Source organism: Dryobates pubescens, chromosome W (assembly GCF_014839835.1).
Source record: "Dryobates pubescens isolate bDryPub1 chromosome W, bDryPub1.pri, whole genome shotgun sequence".
Classification (NCBI taxonomy): domain Eukaryota; kingdom Metazoa; phylum Chordata; class Aves; order Piciformes; family Picidae; genus Dryobates; species Dryobates pubescens.
Genome location: NC_071656.1, coordinates 2617222 through 2641179, shown reverse-complemented (window position 1 = coordinate 2641179; position 23958 = coordinate 2617222). Strand labels below are relative to the sequence as shown.

The 23958-nt window shown below is 49.1% G+C and overlaps 1 protein-coding gene across 2 annotated transcripts in view; it reads right to left on the bottom strand.

Moving 5' to 3' along the window:
• Positions 1-17100: 17100 nt before the first annotated feature.
• LOC104305256 (transitional endoplasmic reticulum ATPase) overlaps positions 17101-23958 on the bottom strand; it is a 63295-nt gene continuing 56437 nt past the window's right edge. For both annotated transcript variants that reach the window (XM_054177732.1, XM_054177733.1), the window contains 5 exons: positions 22106-22318; positions 20524-20832; positions 18530-18685; positions 18071-18225; positions 17101-17652 (listed from right to left, as the gene is read on the bottom strand). In XM_054177732.1, coding sequence (XP_054033707.1) covers positions 17547-17652; positions 18071-18225; positions 18530-18685; positions 20524-20832; positions 22106-22318 — 939 coding nt within the window. In that variant the 3' untranslated portion in view covers positions 17101-17546. The remainder of the gene's footprint in view (positions 17653-18070; positions 18226-18529; positions 18686-20523; positions 20833-22105; positions 22319-23958) is intronic.

The window sequence follows — 23958 nt, the reverse complement described above, 5'->3', positions numbered from 1 at the left end:
GAAGAGACGAAAAGGGAGTTAGCACAACAGACAGAGGCCTATGCACAGGGAGTTAGTTCTTATCTTAGTTGGCCAGAATCCCAGAAGCAGATCCAGCCGAAAGGGACAGCGAAGGAAGGAAGACTGAGAGAAAGTTCCCAACTCCCCTGGGTCCAATCTCTCCTCCCACAATCCTATCAATGAAATTCGTTTAGAATACCAAAATATTTTACAAACATTTAGCCAGTGTGCCCCTTTCTTAAAGGCACAGCATCAAACGGCCACATTAGTTGTATGGTTTAGTTGATTAGGTGGTGTCGGATGATAGGTTGGACATGATGATCTCGAAGGTCTCTTCCAACCTGGTTAATTCTATTCTATTCTATTCTATTCTATTCTATTCTGGCTATCTCAGATGTAGATGATCCAGAAGTCCAAAAACCAGGAAACAAGAAAACAGAAAACAGTTTGTTTCTCTGCAGATGAGGCAAAGAAAAGGAACAGGGACTCTTAGGTGACTCAGGGCTCTTAGGGTTTGTGCACCGTAGATTCCTCATGGATTCTTCCTTTGGGTGCAATGTTATATCTGTACAACACTCTGAATAAAAACTCTCTCAGCTAGTTAGATTTCTTTGTCGAATACACTGAATTTCATCATTCTCTTGCATTACCCACTAAGTGTGACTGTGCTGGGTTGAGGCAGCCCCTCTCCCCACCACGGGCAGAAATAAACAACTCAGACAAACGGATTGCAAAAGTGATGAAAGTTTAAATAGAAAGCAGTGAATGTTTACAGAAAACCCGAAGTGAAGTGACAAAGAGAGATCCCAAAGCAAACCCAGAGACATCCCATTCCCACCTGAGGGTACACCCAAGACCCCCAGGGCTCCTTCTTCCTCCCCACTGCTAGGCTAGTCTCAGCCGGCCAGATCTGAGACTGCCCATCCCCCCTGTGGCCTTGGGCCTAGCCAGGCCCAAAGCCAGGAGACATCTCCCCCAGTTACCGGCTGAAGGAGGAAGAAGAAAGAGGACGTGCTAGACCCCCGCACCAGATCTTATAGTGGTGCAAAGAATTGTGGTAAGAAATACCTAATTTCCTGTGTCCATCCCTCTGGGCTGGACTTCTGGACACAGGAAATAAACACAGCAGGGGGCACCCAACTCAAACTGCAACAGTGACCAGAACCTTCATCTCACCACAGGGGGTAAGATGACTGACTCAGTCATATTTTCATACTGACCTTACATCTGAATATTGCTCAAGTTAGCCCTGGGATATTGTATTGTTGTATTTTCCCCTGAATTCACACTAAGTAGGGTGGGATCATCACATTGAGATTTATTGTTAAAGCATCTTTTATCACCAAAGCAGATTACAGGAGATAAGGGTCATGTTACAGTATGACAGTATCACAGTATAACTAAGGTTGGAAGAGACCTCGAGGGTCATCGAGTCCAACCTGTCTCCACAGACCTCATGACTAGACCATGGCACCAAGTGCCACGTCCAATCTCCTCTTGAACACCTCCAGGGACGGTGACTCCACCACCTCCCTGGGCAGCCCATTCCAATGACGAATGACTCGCTCAGTGAAGAACTTGCTCCTCACCTCGAGTCTAAACCTCCCCTGGTGCAGCTTGAGACTGTGTCCCCTTATTCTGGTGCTGGTTGCCTGGGAGAAGAGACCAACCCCTTCCTGGCTACAACCACCTTTCAGGTAGTTGTAGAGGGCAATGAGGTCACCCCTGAGCCTCCTCTTCTCCAGGCTAAACAATCCCAGCTCCCTCATCAGCCTCTCCTCATAGGGCTTGTGCTCAAGGCCTCTCACCAGCCTTGTTGCCCTTCTCTGGACACATTCAAGTGTCTCGATGTCCTTCTTAAACTGAGGGCCCCAGAACTGAACACGGTACTCAAGGTGTGGCCTAACCAATGCAGAGTACAGGGGCACAATGACTTCCCTGCTCCTGCTGGCCACACTATTCCTAATGCAGGCCAGAATATTGATGAACAAAAATGCACTGTCACACAGGGGCTTTGCCCCCTGCAACTTATAGAGTGACAGTGTCCCTATGGGGCTGAGAGAGTCAGTCCCTCTGCCCTGGGGGGGGAGATGGACAAGGTGACACTATGGGGCTGTCCCTCTGCCTTACAGGGTCACTATGAGGCTGGGAGGATTAGTCCTTCTGCCCTACAGGGTAATAGGGTGTCCCTATAGGGCTGAGAAGGGAGGTTAGCTCTTCTGTATCCATGGGGTGACAGGATGTCCCAATGGGGGAATTAAACCTCTGCCTTATGGAGTGATGGAAGCCCCATCCAAGTGGGGCTGGGAAGAAGAGGTTAGTTAAATCTCCCCCTCCATGAGGCTGTAGTATATCCCTATGGGGCTGGAAAGGGTGGTGAGGTGAGGGTTAACCTCTCTCTTCCCTCCTGCTTTGGAGGGAATAATGTGCCCTGTCAGAGCTGTGTGGTGTGGTCAGGAAGGAGTTAACACACACCCCATCCCTGTTGGAAGCACCAGCCTATCCTAGTTGGGTGGAATCCGGTGGTGAGGAAATGAATAACCCCTCCCCAGGTAACAGTAATGGAGTCAGAGGGGCCAGCAAGGCAGGGGTTAACCTCGAGGTGAGGCTAACCCAGGTTAAGCTGGAACCAGGAAAAAGTTTGTGTGTGAACCTCTCTCCACAAAGGTGACAGCTTCTCACAGAGCCCCTAAATGGAGCACCGTATAGGGGAGAGGGTGGAACTGATCATCCTCACACCAGAATGAGCACCCCAGTGGGATTGGAAGTGGAAGACCTTATATGGGGTCCCAAGCTTACTACCAAAAGACATTGCCATGTATGGATAAGCAGAAACTAATGCAAATGAATAGGAAATAGCATGGATATGTAGTAGTTAACTGTATATTAACTCTGTAAAGCTTGCATTCAGATGCACCAGTTTGGAGGGGAAACCCCCATGTGTCCAGTGCTGAGTATATAAATTATTAAATACCTATTTAAGTCTTAGCTGTTGAGTTTTATTTCTCTGTATGACATGCCTTAACTCACCAGGTCATCTGATCCTCACCAGCAGAGTAAACTGTGGGGCAGGGCTGTGTTTCAGCAGAGGAATTCCCTGAGTCCAGCCAGACAAAGGTGGGGAAAGCATCCCCCAGTGGGCATCCCCACCTCAGCCAAAGACCCCTTCAAGGTCAAGGTTGAAGAGCTTGAGGAAGGCACCAGTGTTTTTCTAGAGCAAGACATACTTTTGTGGGAAGCACCATGGTGTTTTGGATGCACAGGTGCGGTCATAGATTGGGCTACACAGTGTTGGAGCCATATGCTGCAATGCCCAAGGGGAAAAATTGATGGTTTGTGACCTCTGTGTCTTGAGCCAGGGTGCAACGAGGTTGTCTTCAGAGCTGCTTTGCTTGCGCTTTCTGCAGGAGAGTTGGTATCATCTAGACAGGCCAAATTCTGGTCCTGGGAAGCCCCTGACCCACACCAGAGGCTGCTGCAGGGTAGGGAAGTGCTGCGGTGATATTTGGCAGGGGGATCGGCAGGTTAGCTCTCTCCCCCCCCCCCCCCCCCCCCCCCCCCCGTCCTGATCCCATGAGAAAGGCAGATGGGGGTAGGCAAGCAGAGGGTAAAGCATCCCCTAGTGACTGTGGAGGCTGGGTGGTGATGGCAGCTCTGTGCACAGGAGCTGGCAGACTCCTGCCAGGAAGATGAATGTGTCTCTCTGGGCTGCCTCACACATCTGCAGGTGCCTCCATGTCCCCATGATGTGTCTTGCAGAGATCCCTGCACCTGTCAGCTCTTCTGCATTGTATACCTTAGCCATCATCCTCAGCAAAGTACACACTCCACAGCAGGGACAAAAAAGAGCATAAGTTGGTGGTTTGGATCAAGGGGATAAATTTCCAAGCTCCTATAGCAGCTACCCAGCATGAGATTTAACACATCTGAGTGCCAGGTTCTACACATTGGCCACAACAACCCCATGCAGTGCTACAGCCTGGGGTCAGAGTGGCTGGAGAACAGCCAGGCAGAAAGGGACCTAGGGGTACTGGTCAATAGTAGGCTGAACATGAGCCAGCAGTGTGCCCAGGTGGCCAAGAAGGCCAATGGCATTCTGGCCTGTATCAGGAACAGTGTGGCCAGCAGGAGCAGGGAAGTAATTGTGCCCCTGTATTCAGCACTGGCTAGGCCACACCTTGAGTACTGTGTCCAGTTCTGGGCCCCTCAGTTTAGGAAGGATGTTGATTTGCTGGAATGTGTCCAGGGAAGGGCAACAAAGCTGTTGAGGGGTTTGGAGCACAAGCCCGATGAGGAAACGCTGAGGGAGCTGGGGTTGCTTAGCCTGGAGGAGGCTCAGGGTAGACCTTACTGCTCTCTACAACTACCTGAAGGGAGGTTGTAGCCAGGTGGGGGTTGGTCTCTTCTCCCAGGCAACCTATGACAGAACAAGAGGACACAGTCTCAAGATGCACCAGGGGAGGTTGAGGCTGGATGTTAGGAAGAAGTTCTTCGTATTGGGTGATAGGTTGGACTTGATGATCTCAAAGGTCTTTTCCAACCTGGTTAATTCAGTATTCTGAATGACCTAAGGCAAGCCTTGTATGCTTGGGATGGATGCCAGAGGCTCAATGAAGCACTGCAGATGTGCACCCCTGGGGGTGCCCAATCACCGTCCGTTATCTGAGCTGCTATGATTGGGGGAGGGTCTCTCCATGGCCTCCACCAGGAGCAGACAGCAGTGGGTCTGCTAGGGGCAACACCTGGAGAAGAGCAGGCCATGAGCAAGCACAGAACTGTGCCATGTGAGGCAAGGGACAGAAGGTCAGGGATGGGAATTTGCCATCAGAAAACTAAAGGGCAAGAAGCAGCAGGAAACATTATTGGAAGAGTGGGGCTTGTTCAGCCTGAGCTGCTCTCTTGTCTCCATCAGCTGCTCCTTGGGTTTCTGCAACCCCACCGGTGTTTGCTGCTCCAGCTGTGTGCCTAGGAAATGAATTAATTGCCTGTCATTTTCTTTCCTTGGGTTACAACCACTGGATTTTCCATGCCTTAGTATAGGCATGGCTCTGGCCATGGCCCCTTGTGCAATGGACAAAGCAAGCCCTGGGAGTCAGTTGCCTGTGCTAACCTCTGAGCTTCATGCCAAGCTATGGTGCTTCACTGTCTCTTCTCCCACTTCATCTTTTTGGCTTACTGCAATATATAGTTGAAGACTCTCAGGGAGTGCAAGTCAGTGCAAGCAAACAAAAAATAATGCTTTCCACCATGACAAGATGTTTCTGTCCAATGGCTTTGTTCTCTTTGATAAATACATATTATGGCTCTGACATGCCAGAGGCATTTATCCCTAGCTGAATGCCAATTGCTTTCAGGAATGTTTAAAGTTCCTTTAAGGTAAAAGTGGCAGTTCGGTTCCTGCTACTGCTTTTAGCATCCAAAAACCTGCTGTCATCACCCTGCCTCAAATCCCAGGTCCCCAGCTGGGAGAGCAGGGGAGGATGGGCTGGTAGCTACATTTCTACAATGCTCAGCCCTCCTGGCTCGGAGAGAGAGGGGGAAGAGAAATGGGAGATGGGACTGGATGGGACTGGATGGGGTGATGCGGTCCTCACCTGACATTATCAGTGGCATGGTCTGTATAATCATGCCATGCCCTGGCTTGGGGTCTCCTCATCAGTCTCAGAGATGAGTGTCCCTGTCCCCATTGTGGGGCTCAGGGGATACAAACAGAGCTGAGGAACAGGCTGCTGACCTCTGGCAGAAAGTGTGGACTCCAGCCAGCTTCTGGCTGGTGAGACAGAGGAAGTGATGGCTCTGTGATAAGTGCATACAAGTCCGATACCAGCAGCCCAAGTGCAATGTTTACCTTATAAAGAGCTGTCTTTCTGCTTTCAGGAATAAGTATTCATCTCCCAGTAGTGTCACCATCATGGGGAAGGAGTATTATAAAATTTTGGGCATCCGGTCCAGTGCCAATGAGGATGAAATCAAGAAAGCCTACTGGAAAATGGCAATGAAGTATCATCCTGATAAGAATAAAGACCCCAGTGCTGAGGAGAAGTTCAAGGAGATTGCAGAGTCTTATGATGTCCTGAGTGACCCTGAGAAATGAGCCACTTATGACAAGTATGAGGAGGAAGGTAAGAAGTATTGCTTGTGCCTGCATTTACCCCTGCATTTGAGTACTGGTCCTGTTGTCCTCCCTGATATAGGCTGACCTGCAGGATTCAAAGCTGTTCCCAATTTAAGTAATAGGTCCTTTTTTTGAAACCAAGGGGCTGCTGTTGTGTGGAGACTGGCAGAGGAGAGCCACTCCAATGCAGGCAGCAGTCATGGTCCATTGAGCAATATGGTCTGGGGATTGGCATTTTGAGGGGCTTCTGGGTCCCACATACTGGGGTGGGCAAGTGAAAGGTCCCCCACCCCAGGATAGAAACTTTATCAATCAGAAAAGATCTCCAAACATGCCTGCTCTGTGCTTGTCCACCTCTATCTCCCACTGTGGAGGGCTGGCACAAGGGACAGCTTGTTAGAAATAGCCTGCAAGCTCTGAAAATAGTCCTTGATCTTATCCCTTCCTGGGCCCTCCTGGTCAAAAATAGCAGAATATGTGTGACCTCTTTGGAGGCCACTTGTTATGTGTCTTGGCTTTGGCTGCTTGGCATTTCGGGAGAGGAGGGTGTTGCAGTGACATAAGGCTCTGCTTGAGGTCTAGTGGGGGCATTTCCCATAGGAATGGTTGACAAAAGATCCAAACCTTAAACTTACCTTACATTTTATACAATCTATAAGCAGAGAGCTGTATCCCTCCTGCTGTGTGCTGACCTGGATGGAGGTCAGCCAACTTCCACCTGATCTGACACCAAGAGTCATGGTTGCTTGCTGAGCTCATAGACTTTTTTCACATGCTGGATGTGATGCTCCTGGACCACAGCAATTGGTGCACCCAACAAGACAGAGCTATTTGAGCAGAAGGGAGCCTGCCCATGGGGAGAAATGGAGATGGGTTGGTCGGGAAATGTTTTAAATGAAAAGGTCATTAATTGGGTGAAGAGAACCAAGCAAGGGTAGTGGGGACAAATCATGGATGGCTTTTGAGCTTGCTGCATGTAGGGAGAGGACTGTGTGTTGTGGGTTGGGATGGTGCCTTCCCGGCCCAGACTCATGATCCCAGCGGCAGGAGTGGCTTAATTTAAAAGGGTTTGCTGCGGCTCACGGGGGGACCGTTCGTCAGGAAGCCCTCTCGGGACAGCACCAAGACCAGCAGCCGCCGGGGACCAGCCACTGCTCTCCTTCTCGGGCTGTGGGAATCACCGGCACTCAGACACACAGATTCCTGCTCACGCCGCGAGGCTAGGAGGAGCTGTCTTTTCACGTGGTCAGACTTGTGATCTCAGCGGCGGAAGCAGCTTAATTTAAAAGGCTTTGCTGCGGCTCGCGGGGGGACTGTTCATCAGGAAGCCCGTATTCTCTTGTACTCTCTCATGCTCTCACGTGCTGCCGCACTTTTTCTAATTTTTTTTTTTTTTTTTTTTGGTGTGTGCAGTAGGTGCTGTGGCCAGGGACAGGCATGGTTGTAACTCGCAGCAAAAACTCCCTAAAAAAGTTAGTGATGACCCAGACTGAGGTAGAACACAAGCAGGTAGCTGTCCAGGTATCTGGCTGTAGAGAGTGCTGGAGCCTGGCTCTTGAGATGCAGGGTAGTGGGGGCAACTCTTGCATAAGGTGTGAGCAGATTGACTATCTGCTTAATCTGGTGGCCAGACTGAAGGATGAGGTTGCTAGCCTTAGAAATGTAAGGGAATGTAGGAAAGAGATGAACCAGAGGACGAAAGAGATGAACCAAAGGAGGAAAGAGATGAACCAGAGGAGGAAAGACATGAACCAGAATAAGCAGGCTCTGCAGGCTCCCCCAGAAGAGGCCGGTTATCCAAAAAGCAGAGGGGAATGGACACAGGTTCCTCTCAAAAGACACAAAGTAAAATCTCCTTGCCTCCCCTCACCCTCCCCGCTGCTCTTGGAAAACAGGTATGGGGCACTAGAGATCGAGGGTGAGGTGATCCTGATGCCGAAGGACACACCATCTGGGGATCTCCCTGAGGCTAAACAGCCTAAGGTTACACAGCCTTCCCCTAGCATCAGGACTTGCTCCCTCAAAAAAAAGAGGAGGGTAATTGTTATTGGTGATTCCCTCCTGAGGGGAACAGAGGGCCCCATATGTCAGCCAGACACATCTCATAGGGAAGTTTGTTGTCTGCCAGGAGCCCAAGTTAGAGATGTTACTAGAAGGCTGCCTAGTCTGGTGCAGCCCTCTGACTACTATCCCTTGCTAGTTATGCAGTTAGGGAATGATGATGTTGCAACCGGAACTCCCAGGGCTTTAAAAAATGACTTCAGGGCCCTGGGAGACCTGGTTGAGGGGTCAGGTGCATAAATAATTTTTTCACCAATACCCTTAGTTTCAGGAGGGAATACCATAAGAAACAGGTCAGCAGATATAGTCAGCAAGTGGCTTAGAGGCTGGTGTAGTCAAAAGCATTTTGGGTTTTTTGATCTTGGAAAACTTTCTACTGCACCAGGCCACCTGGCAACAGATGGAGTACATCTGTCCCAGAGGAGGGGAAAGGTCACAGTATATGAGAATGGCCTGTCCCCCAAAGGTAAAAAGATTCTGGGAAGGGAATTGGCAGGTCTCATCGACAGGGCTTTAAACTAGTTTTCGAAGGGGGAAGGGGCTGAAACTAGTCTCCTCAGGCAAGAGTCTGGGGGCGATAAGCTAGAGCCAGAGGTGAAACCAGCAGCCCGGCTGCAGTGTATATACATTAATGCATGAAGCATGGGTAACAAACAAGAGGAGCTGGAAGCCTTGTTGCAGCAGGAAAAGTTATGATGTAGTTGCCATCACAGAGACGTGGTGGGATGACTTACATGACTGGAGCGCTGCAATTGACGGCTATAGGCTCTTCAGGAGAGACAGGCAAGGAAGAAGGGGTGGAGGGGTGGCCCTGTACATCAGGGAGGCACTAGATGCCATTGAGATGGAGATTAGGGACGATCGGGTTGAGTGCTTGTGGGTAAGAATTAGAGGGAAGACCGGTAGGGCAGACATCCTGGTTGGAGTCTGTTATAGACCACCCAACCAGGAAGATGTTGATGAAGCATTCTATAGGCAGCTTCAGGCTGTCTCAAGATCTCCTGACCTTGTCCTCATGGGCAACTTCAACCTGCCTGACATCTGCTGGGATCTCAGCACAGCAGAGAGGAGACAGTCTAGAAGGTTCTTAGAGTGCATGGAGGACAGCTTCTTATCCCAGGTGCTGAGAGAGCCTACCAGGGGCAAGGCTAAGCTTGACCTCCTCTTCATCAACAGGGAAGGGCTGGTGGGGATGTGGTGGTCAGAGTCTGTTTAGGGGCCAGCGACCATGAGATGAGATTCTGTCAAGCTAAGAGGGGCAGCAAGAAGACCTCCACTCTGGACTTCTGAAGGGCAGACTTCAGGTTACTCAAGGAACTAATTCAGAGGGTTCCTTGGGAGAAAGCCCTTAAAAATAAAGGGGTCCAGGAGGGCTGGACCTGCTTCAAGGAAGAACTGATGAAGGCTCAGGAACAGGCTGTGCCAATGTACCGCAAGATGAGCCGCCGGGCAGACGGCCAGCCTGGTTGTGTAATGAACTTTTAATAGAACTAAGGGAAAAAAAGAGGGTGTATCATCTTTGGAGGAAAGGTGAGGCAACCCACAGAAAGTTTAAGGATGTTGCCAAATCATGCAGGAAGAAAATTAGGGAGGCAAAAGCACATTTGGAGCTTAGACTGGCCTCTGCTGTGAAGGACAACAAAAAGTCCTTCTATAAATATATTAATAGCAAGAGGAAGGGCAAGGACAACCTCCACTCCTTGGTTGACATGGAGGGAAATGTTGTATCAAAGGATGAGGAAAAGGCAGAGGTACTTAACACCTGCTTTGCCTCATTTTTTTCTATCAGGACAGAATGTCTTCCAGACAGCTGGCCGGCAGAGCTGGCAGAAGGAGCCAGGGAGCTGCATAGTTTCCCTATGTTCCATGAACAGGTGATTGGAACTCTCCTCAGCAGCTTGGATCCCCACAAGTCCATGGGACCATATGGGATCCATCCTAGGGTGCTGAGAGAGCTGCCAGATGAGCTGGCCAATCCTCTCTCCATCATTTTCCACCAGTCCTGGCTCACCAGAGAGGTCCCAGATGACTGGAAGCTGGCCAACATTGTGCCCATCCACAAGAAGGGCCGGTTGGATGAGCCAGGGAATTATAGGCCTGTCATCCTGACCTCAGTGCCAGGCAAGATTATGGAACAGGTCATCTTGAGTGCAATCACACAGCACTTAGAGGATGGTCAACGGATCAGGCCTAGCCAGCATGGATTTAGGACGGGGAGGTCATGCCTGACCAACCTGATCTCCTTCTATGATCAGGTGACCCGCCTGGTGGATGTTGCGAGGCCTGTGGATGTGGTCTACCTGGACCTCAGCAAGGCCTTTGACACCGTCCCCCATAGCAAACTCCTGGACAAGCTGTCAGCCCATGGCTTGGATGGGAGCACACTGCATTGGATTAGGAACTGGCTGGAGGGCTGAGCCCAGAGAGTGGTGGTGAATGGTGCCAGTTTGGCTTCAACAGCATTAATGGTGTACACCTGCAGCACCAGGAGTACCTGCACACGTGGAGAAAGGTCCAAGACTCACCTGTCATCCATGAGCTCAAGGTGTCCCTGGAAGAGATCCACTACAGCTCCACCAAGAGGATGAAGATCACTTGCAGAAGGCTCAATGCTGATGGCTAGACCATGTGGACTAAGAACGAGCTACTAAACATTGTCATCAAACTGGGTTGGAAGGAGGGTATCAAAATCATGTTCCCTAAAGAAGGGGATGCCACTCCAGATAACATCCCTGCTGACATCATCTTCTTCTCAAGGAGAAGCCTCACTCACAGTTCAAGAGTGATGGGACAAACATAGTCTACACTGCAAACAGTCTTAAAGAGGTGGATATTGGTGGGGAATCCTGTGGAGTGGGAGATGGTGCTGGGTCATGGCATGTCAAGCCAAGAAGGGAGTCAGTCCTTGTCCTGTGCTGATGAGGAAGGACAGGAAGAATCAAGTAGGTCATGAGAAACACAAAGACCTCTGCAGAGAGAAGATGCAGAGATCAGCTTGTGCTTGGTTTTGGAGATGCTCGACCTCTGTGCTGGGTGTAGGATAAGGGTGCTGCAGTCCCTGCTAAAGGTGCCTTGCTTCTTGAGTCAACACAGGTGGTATTTACCCATTTTCTCCCTTTCCCATATGTCTTGTCCTTCTATTTTAGTGTATTCACATGTGGGAGAAAACCCAGATCCTCTGTAGGAACAAGAGAAAACCCGTTTGCTGGCATGAGTCTGGTCCCTGCTTTCTCTCATAGATGAGCCTGCTGTGGCTTAGGTACTGTCTGGGATAACACTGGGTATCTCTCCCCACAGAGAGCAGAGTCATGCAGAGAAAGGTAGTACTTTGCCCTTACTGAGCAATGCTTTATTTAGCCAAACCAGCTGTTTTCTTTGGTTCTGGTTTCCCTAGATAAGGAACCAAATAAAATATATTTAGGCAGTGAGCAAAACCCAACACATCCAGGCTATCCAACCTGGAGGTCACAGCAGGGCTGGATGCATCAGAGCCAGCAAGCTGCACAAAGGTGGGAGAGGAAGGGGAGATTGCCCCAGTACAAGATGTGCCATTCACTGCCACTGCCTTACAACTGCCTTTTAATAAATCCCAGCTGGCAGCTGCCATTTGTTGTTCCTTTCAGACTGTAGATGCTGTCTTCTTAATGACCTGGTTTATTGTGTTTGGGGTTTTTTTTGTTTGTTTGTTTGTTTGATGAAGACAGATTTATGTTCTCAAATGCATTTAATAGAAATAAGCTCAATTTGCCACATCTGTGGTAGGGAAACATGAGCTTGTTAAGTGTGCCAGCAAGTCAGGAGAACTTTGTGATGGCTTACAGCTCAGCTGTGGCTATTACTAGGAGCAAGGGGCAGCCATGTGGGTCAGGCAGATCTGGGTGCTCCTCAACCAAACATATCTCAAGTTAAGTTAATCTGCAGATTCGGTAGTTGGATGTCCTTCATGGTGCAAAGTGCAGAGGTTTATTTCTGTGGTGGCTGGATCTCCTGGCCATTCCAGAAATACTCAGGAGTGGCTGCCTTATTTATGGAGTCATGTATGCCATATCTTGGATATTTCCTTCTGTGTATTCCTCCATCTGTAAAATTGACCTCAAGATGGATATGCTGATGTCCAGACCATGTTAGCCCAGGTTCATTCACTGCTCAGGCTGGAAGGACTCTTGCCCAGAGTTGTTCTTTGAGCAGCAAGCAAACTAAACTGCTCCGGCCCTGTGAGCTATTGCACCAGAAGCGCTGGTGCTGGGCCCTGGGAAGCACTGGCTCTGCCATACCAAGCAGTTTTCCAAACACTTCACACCCACAGGGCACCTGTGAGCTGCCTGACATCAAGGTACATGTACTGGCATTTGGTTTGCATGATGCAGTCGCAAGGAGATTGATGGAAATTGCTGGTCTGGGCAAATTCCTCACCTCTTTGAGCTGGACTGTCTGGTCTCTGTCCTCCCCCACTGCAAACCAAACATGTTGGATGTCCTCGGGTTGCTGCTGACCTGGCTGCCATCCCTAGCCTGTTCCTTGCCAGGGCAGGGTGATACTTTGTTGCTTTTATCTTCCACAAGAAGTAGTTTAAACACTCTGGAGCACAAGCAAATGCTGGGAGATCCACAATTCCATATGCCACAATCTTGGTATGTGATGAGCACCTCACAGTACAACTTCTTCATCAACTGAGCCTATGGCCAATAGCCTTGGGCGCTTTCCTTGTACCCTTCCTCCTTGCAAGTCTGCCTTTTTTAGCTTAGGCTTTAGTCTTCCACTGCCACAAGAGCAGCATAGCACAGAGCAGGCAGTGGGTGCTGTGACCTAACTCATGGCAATGCTGGAAACCCTTTTGCTAGCACCCTGCTGCCACCCAGTGCTCAGGCTGAGAGCAGTCACGAGAGCATCCTCCTCCATCCCAGACCCCTCCACAGAGCAACCCAGGGAGGCAGTGCTCTCCCAGTGTTCATATCCTCACCCTACTGGGTAGTAAATTTGCAGATGACACCAAGTTGGGGGGGGGAGTGTCCATCTGCTGGAAGGTAGGAAGACACTCCAGAGAGATCTGGACAGTCTGAGTCGATGGGCTGAGGCCAATGGTATGAGGTTTAACAAGGCCAAGTGCAGGGTCCTACACTTTAGCCACAATAACCCCATGAAGCACAACAGACTGGGGGATGAGTGGCTGGAGAGCAGTCTGGCAGAGAGGGACCTGGGAGTGCTGGTGGACAACCGGCTGAACATCAGTCAGCAGTGTGCCCAGGTGGCACAGAAGGCTAATGGCATCTTGGTTTATCTCAGGAGTAGTGTGGCCAGCAGGACTAGGGATGTAATTCTGCCCCTGTACTCGGCCCTGGTGAGGCCTCACCTCAAGTAGCGTGTGCAGTTGTTGGCCCCTCACTTCAAGAAAAATATTGAGGTGCTGGAACAGGTCCAGAGGAGAGCAACGACACTGGTGAAGGGACTGGAGGGAAAGTCTTATGAGGAGAGGCTGAGGAACCTGGGGTTGTTTAGCCTGGAGAAGACTTGGGAGGACCTTATCACACTCTACAACTACCTGAAGAGAAGTTGTAATAAGGTGGGGGTTGGGCTCTTCTCCCAGGCAACATGTGATGGGAGGGCATGGTCTGAAGCTGCACCAGGGGAGGTTTAGACTGGATGTTAGGAATCACTTCCTCATGGAAAGGGTGATTAAACACCGGAATGGACTGCCCAGGGAGGTGGTAGAGTTGCCAACCCTGGAGGTGTTTAAGGAAAGATTGGATGTGGCACTTAGTGACATGGTCTAGTTGATGTCATGGTGTTAGGTCATAGGCTGGACTTGATCTCAGAGGTCTATTCTAGCCTCAATAATTCTGTGACTCTGTCACATCACCCCAGCTGTGGCAGCATGGTGTGATTGCTGCCTGGTAGATGCGGCTGCTTGGCTGCTGCAGAAACCAGAGGTGTAAGAGGGTTTCTCCAAAGATTTATGGGCTTCAGGATAGTGTCCCTTCTTAAAATTACAGGTGCATGTTGCAGTGGGAAGTCAAGAGAGGGAGGAGTGACATAGCTCCACCATCAGCTGCTTCTCCTGGGAGGCAGATTTTCACCCAGCACTGCCAGCAGGGGCTTGCACCTGCCCAGCTACCAGCCTAATGCCTGTTCTCAGCAGCCACTCACTTTGCATCATTTATTAGGTGTCACCTTCCTTGAAGTATCCACACCTCAGGTCCCGGCCCACTTTGCCTCAAGCCATTTTCTTTTTTTTTCTGGGAAGGGCTCCTACAGAGTGGGAGGGGCACTTGACTTGGCTTTACATGGATCCTCTTCCACTACAGCACTGCTGAGAAAACCTCTGCCAAAATATTTCCCCCAGTCAGGAATCCTTTTTTTAAGAGGAATCATTGACTTGAAAGAAGAGATCCTTTGGAGCAGAGGGGATACACATAGGGCACCCATCAAGACTAGGTGTACAGTTGCACATTGTATCATACATGACAACAAGGCCAGCTGGTGCCATGGTTCTGGCACAGGGCAAGGAGACCCATTAGGCACTGCTTAATTTATTGCCCACTTTAACTGGCAAGGATATGCCTCTGGTTCCCTCCACTGGTCCCTGTGGAGTTTGACTAGAGAAACTTGGTGGACACTGCTGGAGCAAGATGACAAATCAGCATGCAAATGCAAGCTGCTTTGTTTTTCTCAAGTTTCAATGAGACTTGAATATTTTACAGTGTCTTGGGTTTGTATTTTCTTGGTGGTTTGTTGCTTTTTTAATGTCAGTACTGAAAAAAAAAATTTAAAAATATACCTCCTTGGGGATGTGTTGTGATGGGAGATGCAGGCAGCACGGTCAGGAAAAGGGCTTGCCCCCCCCCACTTGCACCAGGGGAACCTCATTGGGTTCTGCATCCCCTTGAGGCTCTCTTAGGATGTAGTTGATACAGGCAGCAGAAGCAGGAGCCAGTTGAGGAGGGTCTGTGATTGGTAGGGTGGTACAGTTTGGGATGGGATTGTGAAGAGGAGGAGTAGGGGCTCCTTGCTGGCAGAAGCTGCCTGGGAGGAGTCTGGAGAAACACCAGTGCCTGGCTTTTCTTGGAGGGGCCCTGGGGGTAGTCAAGAGGCAGTGGCACACATTACACCCAGGAACGTTCCCACCGATACCAGGAAAAATGTTTGTTAATAAGGCAAGATGAGGCTTTCCAGCCCTCATCATGGATTTAATTAGTGTCTGCCATAAGGGGAGATGTGACAGTGAAGGCTTCGGGCTGCTAGGAGCTGCAACACATGTTCTGTTTCCCCCCTCCCCCCCCCCATCCCATGCCCTGCTTACCCAAACCTCCACAACACAGACACCAGGGTGGATCTGCTGGGGGCTTGCTGAATGGTCACAGTCCTAAACTGTCAGGGAGGAAGAAATCCACCCAATACCGGAGCTGGGAAAGGCTTCTGGGAGAGTCTTGGAGAACTCCTAATATAGGTGCATGGGGTGACTGAAAGTAGCTGGTTCCTTCCCTGGCTGAAGCTGCCTTTCTTAGGATCGCACTGATGAATGGGTAAGACATGATGAAAGCAAAGCCAGCATCTGCACTCACTCTGCTTGGAGAAGCACAAAAAAGCAGGGAGAAGTACAGGCAGGGAAGAAGCCCTGAAGTAAAGGTTTCCAGGTGCCAGTTATCCAAAAAAAGGGTTGGTGTGGGGCAAGGGAAGTGCCAGCCCTCCCTGCTTGGCTCTCCTGGCCCCTGGACAGGCCATTCTCAATTCCACTGCTGTAAGAGGAGACAATGGCCAGACATTTTCTCTGCAGCAAAGAACAAATGGTATAAAGACAGGGCAAGAGTGGTACTAGCAGTCAGCTCTGAAGTAAGACAGAGCACCTGAGCAGGGGCTACCCACCCTCCCCAGGGGCTTATATGGCCTCCTACCACAGCAGGAGGTTGTGCTATTTAAACACTATTCCAAATTTCAGTGTCTTTCTCCCCATTGCTGTGCACGTCCCCCTCTCATGGATAGTCCCATCCTTCTACCATTTTGAGATGAGACTTGCCTTACCTGTCTTACCTCTCCCCTTAAATGTAGCTAAGTTTTGGGGCTGAAATTCCCACTATCCAGGCCCCACACAACTCCTGCCACAGGGGAGGTTGCCCTTTCCAGCATGGCTCAGTCTCAAAGGCCTAGGGTACCCTTCTGCCACACATTACATTTAAGCCTCTGCAGAAATTCTCAGTTCCTGTACTCTCGCCTGACAAAAGCCAATAGCACATGGCCACTGTGCATCCTACAGCCATTGCCTCAAATGGGGTCTCCTCTCAGTTCAGGACTGGGCTGTAGCCAGTCTGCCACACTGCTCCTGTATGCATAATGGGACTAGACCCAGGGCTTCTCTCATATAAACCACTGAAGTACAGCAGTAGCACATTTTTCAGTTCAGAGAAGGGAAAATAAACCAAGGAGGAAGGCGGCAATCTCTAAGTGGAAAGGAAGGATAACAACCATGATCAGAACCAGACTGAGTATGAAGCACAAGGGACAAGCTGGCAGCAGAGAGTTGTGCCTGTCATCAGAAACCCAAAGGGATACATATAACACCGCAGGGGAAGGGGGAAATCTCTCTACAGAGCCTGATGAACAATGCTGCTGCAGCATCAGAAGAGGAAGCTCCCCTCTTCCCTAATCACAGCAGTCAGCAGAGTCAGCCCAAGAGCATCCATGTGCCTGCCTTCAAGCAGGGCAGATAAAACAGGGATTGCTGAAGTCCCTTGCTACAGAGGAGCCAAAGCAGCAGGAGACAGCTCAGGGCCAGCATCACAGAAACAAGAGGTATCTGCTACCAAGCTCTCTTACTTGGTGCTTCCTGCCAAATTAGGGCAGGGGAGAGTGACTGACAAACCAATTTCTTCTGTTAACTTGAGCTAAGAACGAAGAGCAACCTCAAACACACCAGGGAAGCATGCATACATATGGGCTCCACTAGACTGAGGAGTGCTCAGATAGCACAAGACACAGGGTTTACAGAGACAGCACAAGCTACATTCCCACACAAAGGAATTGCCAGGGTCTAGCTAGAATTTTGTGGGATTTTTATTGTTTTTAATTATTTTTTGTGGCATTTGGTTTTTTTATACAGGCTAGTATTGTATTCTTTGCTAAAGCTGCTGATTCTGCCACATAAACTAAAACAGAAATTTCTCAGAAATTAAGTCAGTTCCCCTCCTTGTTAATTCACTGTCTCCCAACTGAATACTGGTCTGGATTTGTGTTTGCAGAAAGCATTCCCTATATAAAGTCTGATGTGCAGCTACACTGTTCTGACTGAGGAATGAAGAAGCCGAGAATCCATTGAACATTGGATTTTTTCCTACACAACGTGGCCTGATGTGGAGTTTGGTCCACAGAAGACAGCAAGTTAACCGTAGAGATCATCGTCATTGTCTTCACTGTACACATTTCCCCCACTGCCACCTCCTGTGCCTTGGCTCGGACCGGCGCCACCCTGGTTACCTGAAGGGAACCTGTGTGCAGTGGTGCAGAAGGGAAGAGAAGAGATGCTGTTCAAAAGCCTCACAGCTCAGCACAATCCCCTCCCTCCACACCAATGCCCTGGTGCCAAGTAGGGCAGGCAGGAAAAATGAGACAAAGCCTTGCAGCAGGTCATGCAAAAGGCTTATATAGCTGCTGGATGTCACTCGTGTTAAAGGAAAAAAGGGTTGATAGACTTCAGAAGCACTAACAACAGAGCAGCTACAAGTGAACTGCAGCACAGCCTACACATGCTACATGCTCAGATGGCTGCTGTACACATTGGGGAGAATGGAAAAAATTAGTGGAAGAGGGAATTTGTTGCCCAGAATCCAGCAGAAAGCTGCCTCAATGCTCTGCTCTGAGGCTGGCTGAGCTACACTTGCCCTTCTCTCATTTCCCCATGGTTACCTGAAGCTGCCAAAGCCACGGCTCTGCTGTAGAGTCTGTGCAAACATCTCATATTTTCTGATGTCATTGTCACTGACAGAGCGTCGAGCAAAGCGCATGGCCTCTTCAAAGTGATCCCTGCGTATCTCAGGAACTGGGTCATCCTCTTCCACTTCCTGCAGTGGGATAGAGGGCCCAGGTGAGCTGCAACCCAACAGCCACTCACAGTTTCCCTCTAGGCCAGGATGCTCCAATGCCAGCCAAAGTAAAGGCTGGAGAGGGATACTGTGGCAAACTGAGTCAGGGCTGCAGCGTGGGCCTTCCAAGCAATGCTGACAATGAGGCACCCCGGAAGGGCCTCACCCTCCCACAATCTGAGAACAAAGTGCTTCAGCTTCACACTCTGTGTTGAGAGCCCACTCATCCTCATCCAAGGATTATGGAGAGGTGAGCAAGGAAAGCTCAGAATGGTCCACTCACCATGGCAGAAGGGTTGGTCTGCCGCTCACGTTCTCGCCTGATCTCACTCTCAATGGACTCACGGATGGCCAGTTTGCAAGCGCGCTGGCAAATTTCTGTTAGGTCGGCCCCTGAAAAGCCGTTGGTCATCTTAGCTAGGAAATCCAGGTCAACATCCTAGTGGAAAAACAAGCAAACAAACAAACAACAAAACCAACCAACCAAAGAGAGGCCTGTCCTTTTATACCTTACACCCTCCGGTGACAAAGAGGTATCTTTAGATCCCATGGTATCAAGGTGCTGTCTTAACTTTGGCTGATTTTGAAAAGATGAGCTGTTAAGGTTCTTGCTTTGGGGAAAAGTTAGCCACATAAAAAGGCAGGCCACACTCCCTGCACACCCAGTAAGACCCTGTGATGCAGCTGTAAAATCAGAGAATGGTTTGGGTTGGAAGGGACTTTAAAGATCATCCAGTTCCACTCCCCCTGCCATGGGCAGGGACACCTTCCACTAGACCAGAGTGCTCACAGCTCCATCCAACCTGGCTTTAAACACTTCCAGGGAGGGGGCATCCACAACATCTCTGGGCAACCTGTTCCAGTGTCTTGCCATCCTCACAGCAAAGAATTTCTTCCTTACATTCTGTGATTCTGTGGTACATCTAATCTAAATCTATCCTCTTCTCAGTTTAAAATCATTGCCCCTCATCCTATTACTACATTCCCTGATAAAGAGTCCCTCCCCATCTTTCCTGTAGGCCTTCTTTAAGTACTGGAAGGCTGCTATAGGGTCTCCCCCCAGTGTCTCCTCCAGGCTGAACAACCCCAACTCTCTCAGCCTTTCTCACGGCAGAGGTGTTCCAGCCCTCTCATCATCTATGGTAGCTCTCCTCTGGACCTACTCCAACAGGTTGTAAGGGGTTAATATAATCTCTCTCCCCCCCCCCCCCCCATGGGAAATAACAGAAAGGAGGTAGAGTTTTAGTTGAGATATACGATGTTTTACTACTCTATTGCAGGGATATCACATTATACCAAAAGAGACAGGGGAAAAATAAAAGGAAAATACCCAATCAAACTTGTACAGGTACCCATGCCAAGCCCCCACACAAAATTGAGACCAGAAAAAAAAAATCCAGCACCCCCCCCATCCCAGAACAAGGAACTTTATAAAGATCCCACAAGCCTCACAAATCCTGGCAACGCCCACTTCTGTCATACAGCAAGCATTGCACAGAATGGTGTAGGATATATATGATTTGGCTCAAACCAATACACAGGTCCATGTCTTTCTTGTACTGAGGACTCCAGAGCTGGATACAGTACTCCAGGTGGGGTCTCACCAGAGTAGAAGGGAAGAATGCCTCTGCACTGTTCACCCTCAAGAAGAGGCAGGTTGACTTGCGGATTTAGGATATGATTTGCTCAGATCTCAGCATTAGAAGTCAAATGAAACACTATCAGACTGGAAATGGATTATGGGGCACAGGCAGACCAAGACAAACAAGCTCTTCTTCCTTCCCCTTAACTGAGGGAGTAGTACTGCAACCTCTTTTGCAGGTTTCCTTCTCAACAGCACTTGACATCTGTTTTTCTGTGATTAACTATCAGTTGCATTATTGTCTGCTCCCCAGGCAAGGGTCATAGCTCTTGCCTATGATAGAGTTCATCAACAATTAACTGAAATGGTTCAATTTCTATTCCCCACCTCTGTTTTTCTTTCAGAGTACAAGAATATTTTCCATCTTGCCATAACTGGCTTTCCAGTTCCCACACTATGAGCAGAACCCTACTACGTGATGAAAACCTGCTGTGCTTACACACCAACACCTATCTTTGTTGATACCTAGTCTCAGAGCTCAGTTTTCCCCCTTCCTCTTCATTTCCATCCTTCAGAGACTAAAGGCTTCCCAGCTCTGTACCATTTTGAGCAGCTGCTAGCCCTCTGCTCTATCCCCAGTTTGTGAGAAACACAGAGCAAACCCAAGTCAGACACAGTCAGGGTCCAGATCCTACCTTGGCAACTGGTGATTTCCTCAGGTTGGCCTTAAGAATAGCAACTCGGGACTTTTCGTCAGGCAGAGGGATGTAGATGAGTTGATCCAGGCGGCCAGGGCGCAAGATGGCTGGGTCAATGATGTCTGGCCTGTTGGTGGCACCAATAATGAAGACGTTTTTCTTGGTGGACATGCCATCCATCTCTGTCAGGATCTGGTTGATGACACGATCTGCAGCACCACCACCATCTCCAATATTCCCACCTCGAGCCTTTGCAATGGAGTCCAGCTCATCAAAGAAGAGTACACAAGGGGCTGCTTGGCGGGCCTGAAAAAAGCAAATGGGAATGATTAGTCCATGTTAATACCATCAGGTGAGGAGTATGCTGATTTCACACTAAGCCCACTGTACAATTAAAACAGCTCAGAAGAGTACCAGAACACTACTGCCACAAAAGAGTTTGGATGAGCTGTTCCAGAACAGTCTCCTGCCACACAAACCCTCAGTTAAATTCTCCTGAACAAGCATCTGTATTTCCCCAAAGCTAGGAGCATTGTGAACCAAGCAGAAGAGTAGTAACTCCAATTCCTAGAGGGAAAGCTGGAGCCAATTTGCCTGGACCAGAACTTTCCCTGCAAGATCTGAGGAAGTCAATTGGTTATTTAATTACTCAAGTATCAGTAGGTGAGGTGTATCAAATGGAAGGAAGAAATCCAATTATTGTCTTCAGCTACCTAATGGGTAATTATAAGGAAAAGGGAGACAGATTCTTCTTCGAGATATGCAGTGGAAGGATGAAAGACCACAGGCACAAATGGCTGTAAAGAAAATTCCAGTTAGAAATAAGGGAAAAAATAATTCTTCACAAGAACTCAAACACTAGCACAAAGCCCAGAGAGGTCAGAGATTCTCCATCCTTCACACATGCTCCAAACAACAGGTCCTGAGCAATCTGATTGAATTTCCAAGTTATCTCCCTGCTCTGGACAAACAGCTGGACCAGATAGCCTCTGAAGTTCCCTCTCAACCTAAATTTTTCTCTCACTCTCCTTCCAACTTTGCTCTTTCAGCACCTTCCCTGACCACAGGAGTGAGAATTCCCAAGATAATCCATGCAGATACCTCCTGGGACAGGAAGTCACACTGTCTATGGGGGAACTGGGCAGTGGGAGTGGGCTCCTTTCTAGCCATGTATTGCAGGACAAGAATAGAATAGCTCCTTTGGAAGGGACCTACAATGATCATCTAGTCCAACTGCAGAAGAACTTGTAACATGTTTAGAAAATCTGTAGAAGGTGATGGTTAATAAGGTATCCAGTTTTCAGGCACGCTGAAAATATCTATGCCATTCTAATGCGAGCCTCACTGCTAAGACACTGAAGCATTTATCATCTTGTAACAACAGATATAAATTGCAACAGGAGAAAACCATTTAGCTATGTAGCCAAAGAGAATTCATAAACATCAGGAAAGCAGCCTCTGCTCTCAGTGCAAGTGAGGAAAACACAAACAAGAAGCAGGTCGAGACAGGTGCGGTGGACACAATGTTTCGGGGGTACGTCAGCACAAACATAGCACAAGGAGTAGAAGATACACTTACCTTGTCAAAGATCTCGCGCACATTAGCTTCAGACTCGCCAAACCACATGGTGAGCAATTCTGGCCCCTTGATGGAAATGAAGTTTGCCTGGCATTCATTGGCAATGGCTTTAGCAAGCAGTGTCTTACCACAACCAGGTGGTCCATAGAACAGAACCCCTTTTGATGGGGTCATGCCAAATTTGAGGAACTTGTCTGGATGCTCCACAGGATACTGGAAAACAAAAAACCCCAAAAACCTCTTTTGATGAGCCAGAACAGGTCTGCACTTCAGAATAACAAAATGGTTTGGGTTGCAAGAGACCTTCAAAGATCATCTAGTTCTAACCTTCCCTGCCATGGGCAAGGACATCTTTCACTAGATCAGTTTTGTTTCTGTTCCTACCAATAGAATAGAATAGAGTAAACCAGGCTGGAAGAGACCTTCAAGATCATGGCGTCCAACCCATCATCCAACACCACCTAATCAACTAAAACATGCAGCCAAACACCCCATCAAGTCTCCTTCTAAACACCTCCAATGATCGTGACTCCACCACCTCCCCAGGCAGCCCATTCCAATGGGCAATCACTCTCTCTGTGTAGAATTTCTTCCTAACATCCAGTCTGAACTTCCCCTGGTGCAGCTGGAGACTGTGTCCTCTTGTTCTGGTGCTGGTTGCCTGGGAGAAGAGACCAGCCCCCACCTGGCTACAATCTCCCTTCAGGTAGTTGTAGACAGCAATAAGGTCTCCCCTGAGCCTCCTCTTCTCCAGGCTAGGCAACCCCAGCTCCCTCAGCGTTTCCTCATAGGGCTTGTGCTTCAAACCCCTCAACAGCTTTGTTACCCTTCTCTGGACACGTTCCAGAAAGTCAACATCTTTCCTAAACTGAGGGGCCCTGAACTGGACACAGTACTCAAGGTGTGGCCTAACCAGTGCAGTGTACAGGGGCAGAATGATCTCCCTGTTCCTGCTGGCCACACTGTTCCTGATATAGGCCAGGATGCCATTGGCCTTCTTGGCCACCTGGGCACACTGATGGCTCATGTTCAGCCTACCATCAACCAGTACTCCCAGGTCCCTCTGGTTCCTCTCTGCCTGGCCGCTCTCCAGCCACTCTGACCCCAGCCTGTAGCACTGCATGGGGTTGCTGTGGCCAATGTGCAGAACCTGGCACTTGGATGTGTTAAATCTCATGCCGTTGGATTCTGCCCATCTGTCCAGCCTGACAAGATCCCTCTGCAAAGCCCCTTCTACCATCCAGCAGATCAACACCTGCCCCCAGCTTGGTGTCATCTGCAAACTTACTGATGATGGACTCAATGCCCTCATCCAGATCATCAATAAAGATATTAAAGAGCATGGGGCCCAGCACTGATCCTTGGGGCACACCACTAGTGACTGGCCACCAGCTGGATGTGGCACCATTCACCACCACTCTCTGGGCTCGGCCAGAGACACTACCAGAAACACTATATGAGATTTCTGGTTGGTTGAACACAACATTTTGCCTGCTTGGTGTCACTGGAGTTTTAAAATGGGCACTGGTTTGAAAAAGCACCACAGCTAAATTGTAAAGCTGCCTTAAACAGTCTATTTCCACTCATGAACCAAGTACCAGTTCAGGTAGCTTTCCAGCACACTTAACCCCAGCTTCACTCTGCCCTGCAGAAGCAAAAAGATAACAACTCATTATCTAACCTATTTGCTATGTCCTCCACAGGCAGGCAAGATATCTGATGTGAGCATTTATCCTCCACAAGAAGTTCAGAGATAGGTTATGATTTTAATGCCAGAAAATTATACGGAAAAGTAGATTCTTTTATTCATACACAGGCTGTTTCTACAGTACTAACTGAAAGCAGGGACATAT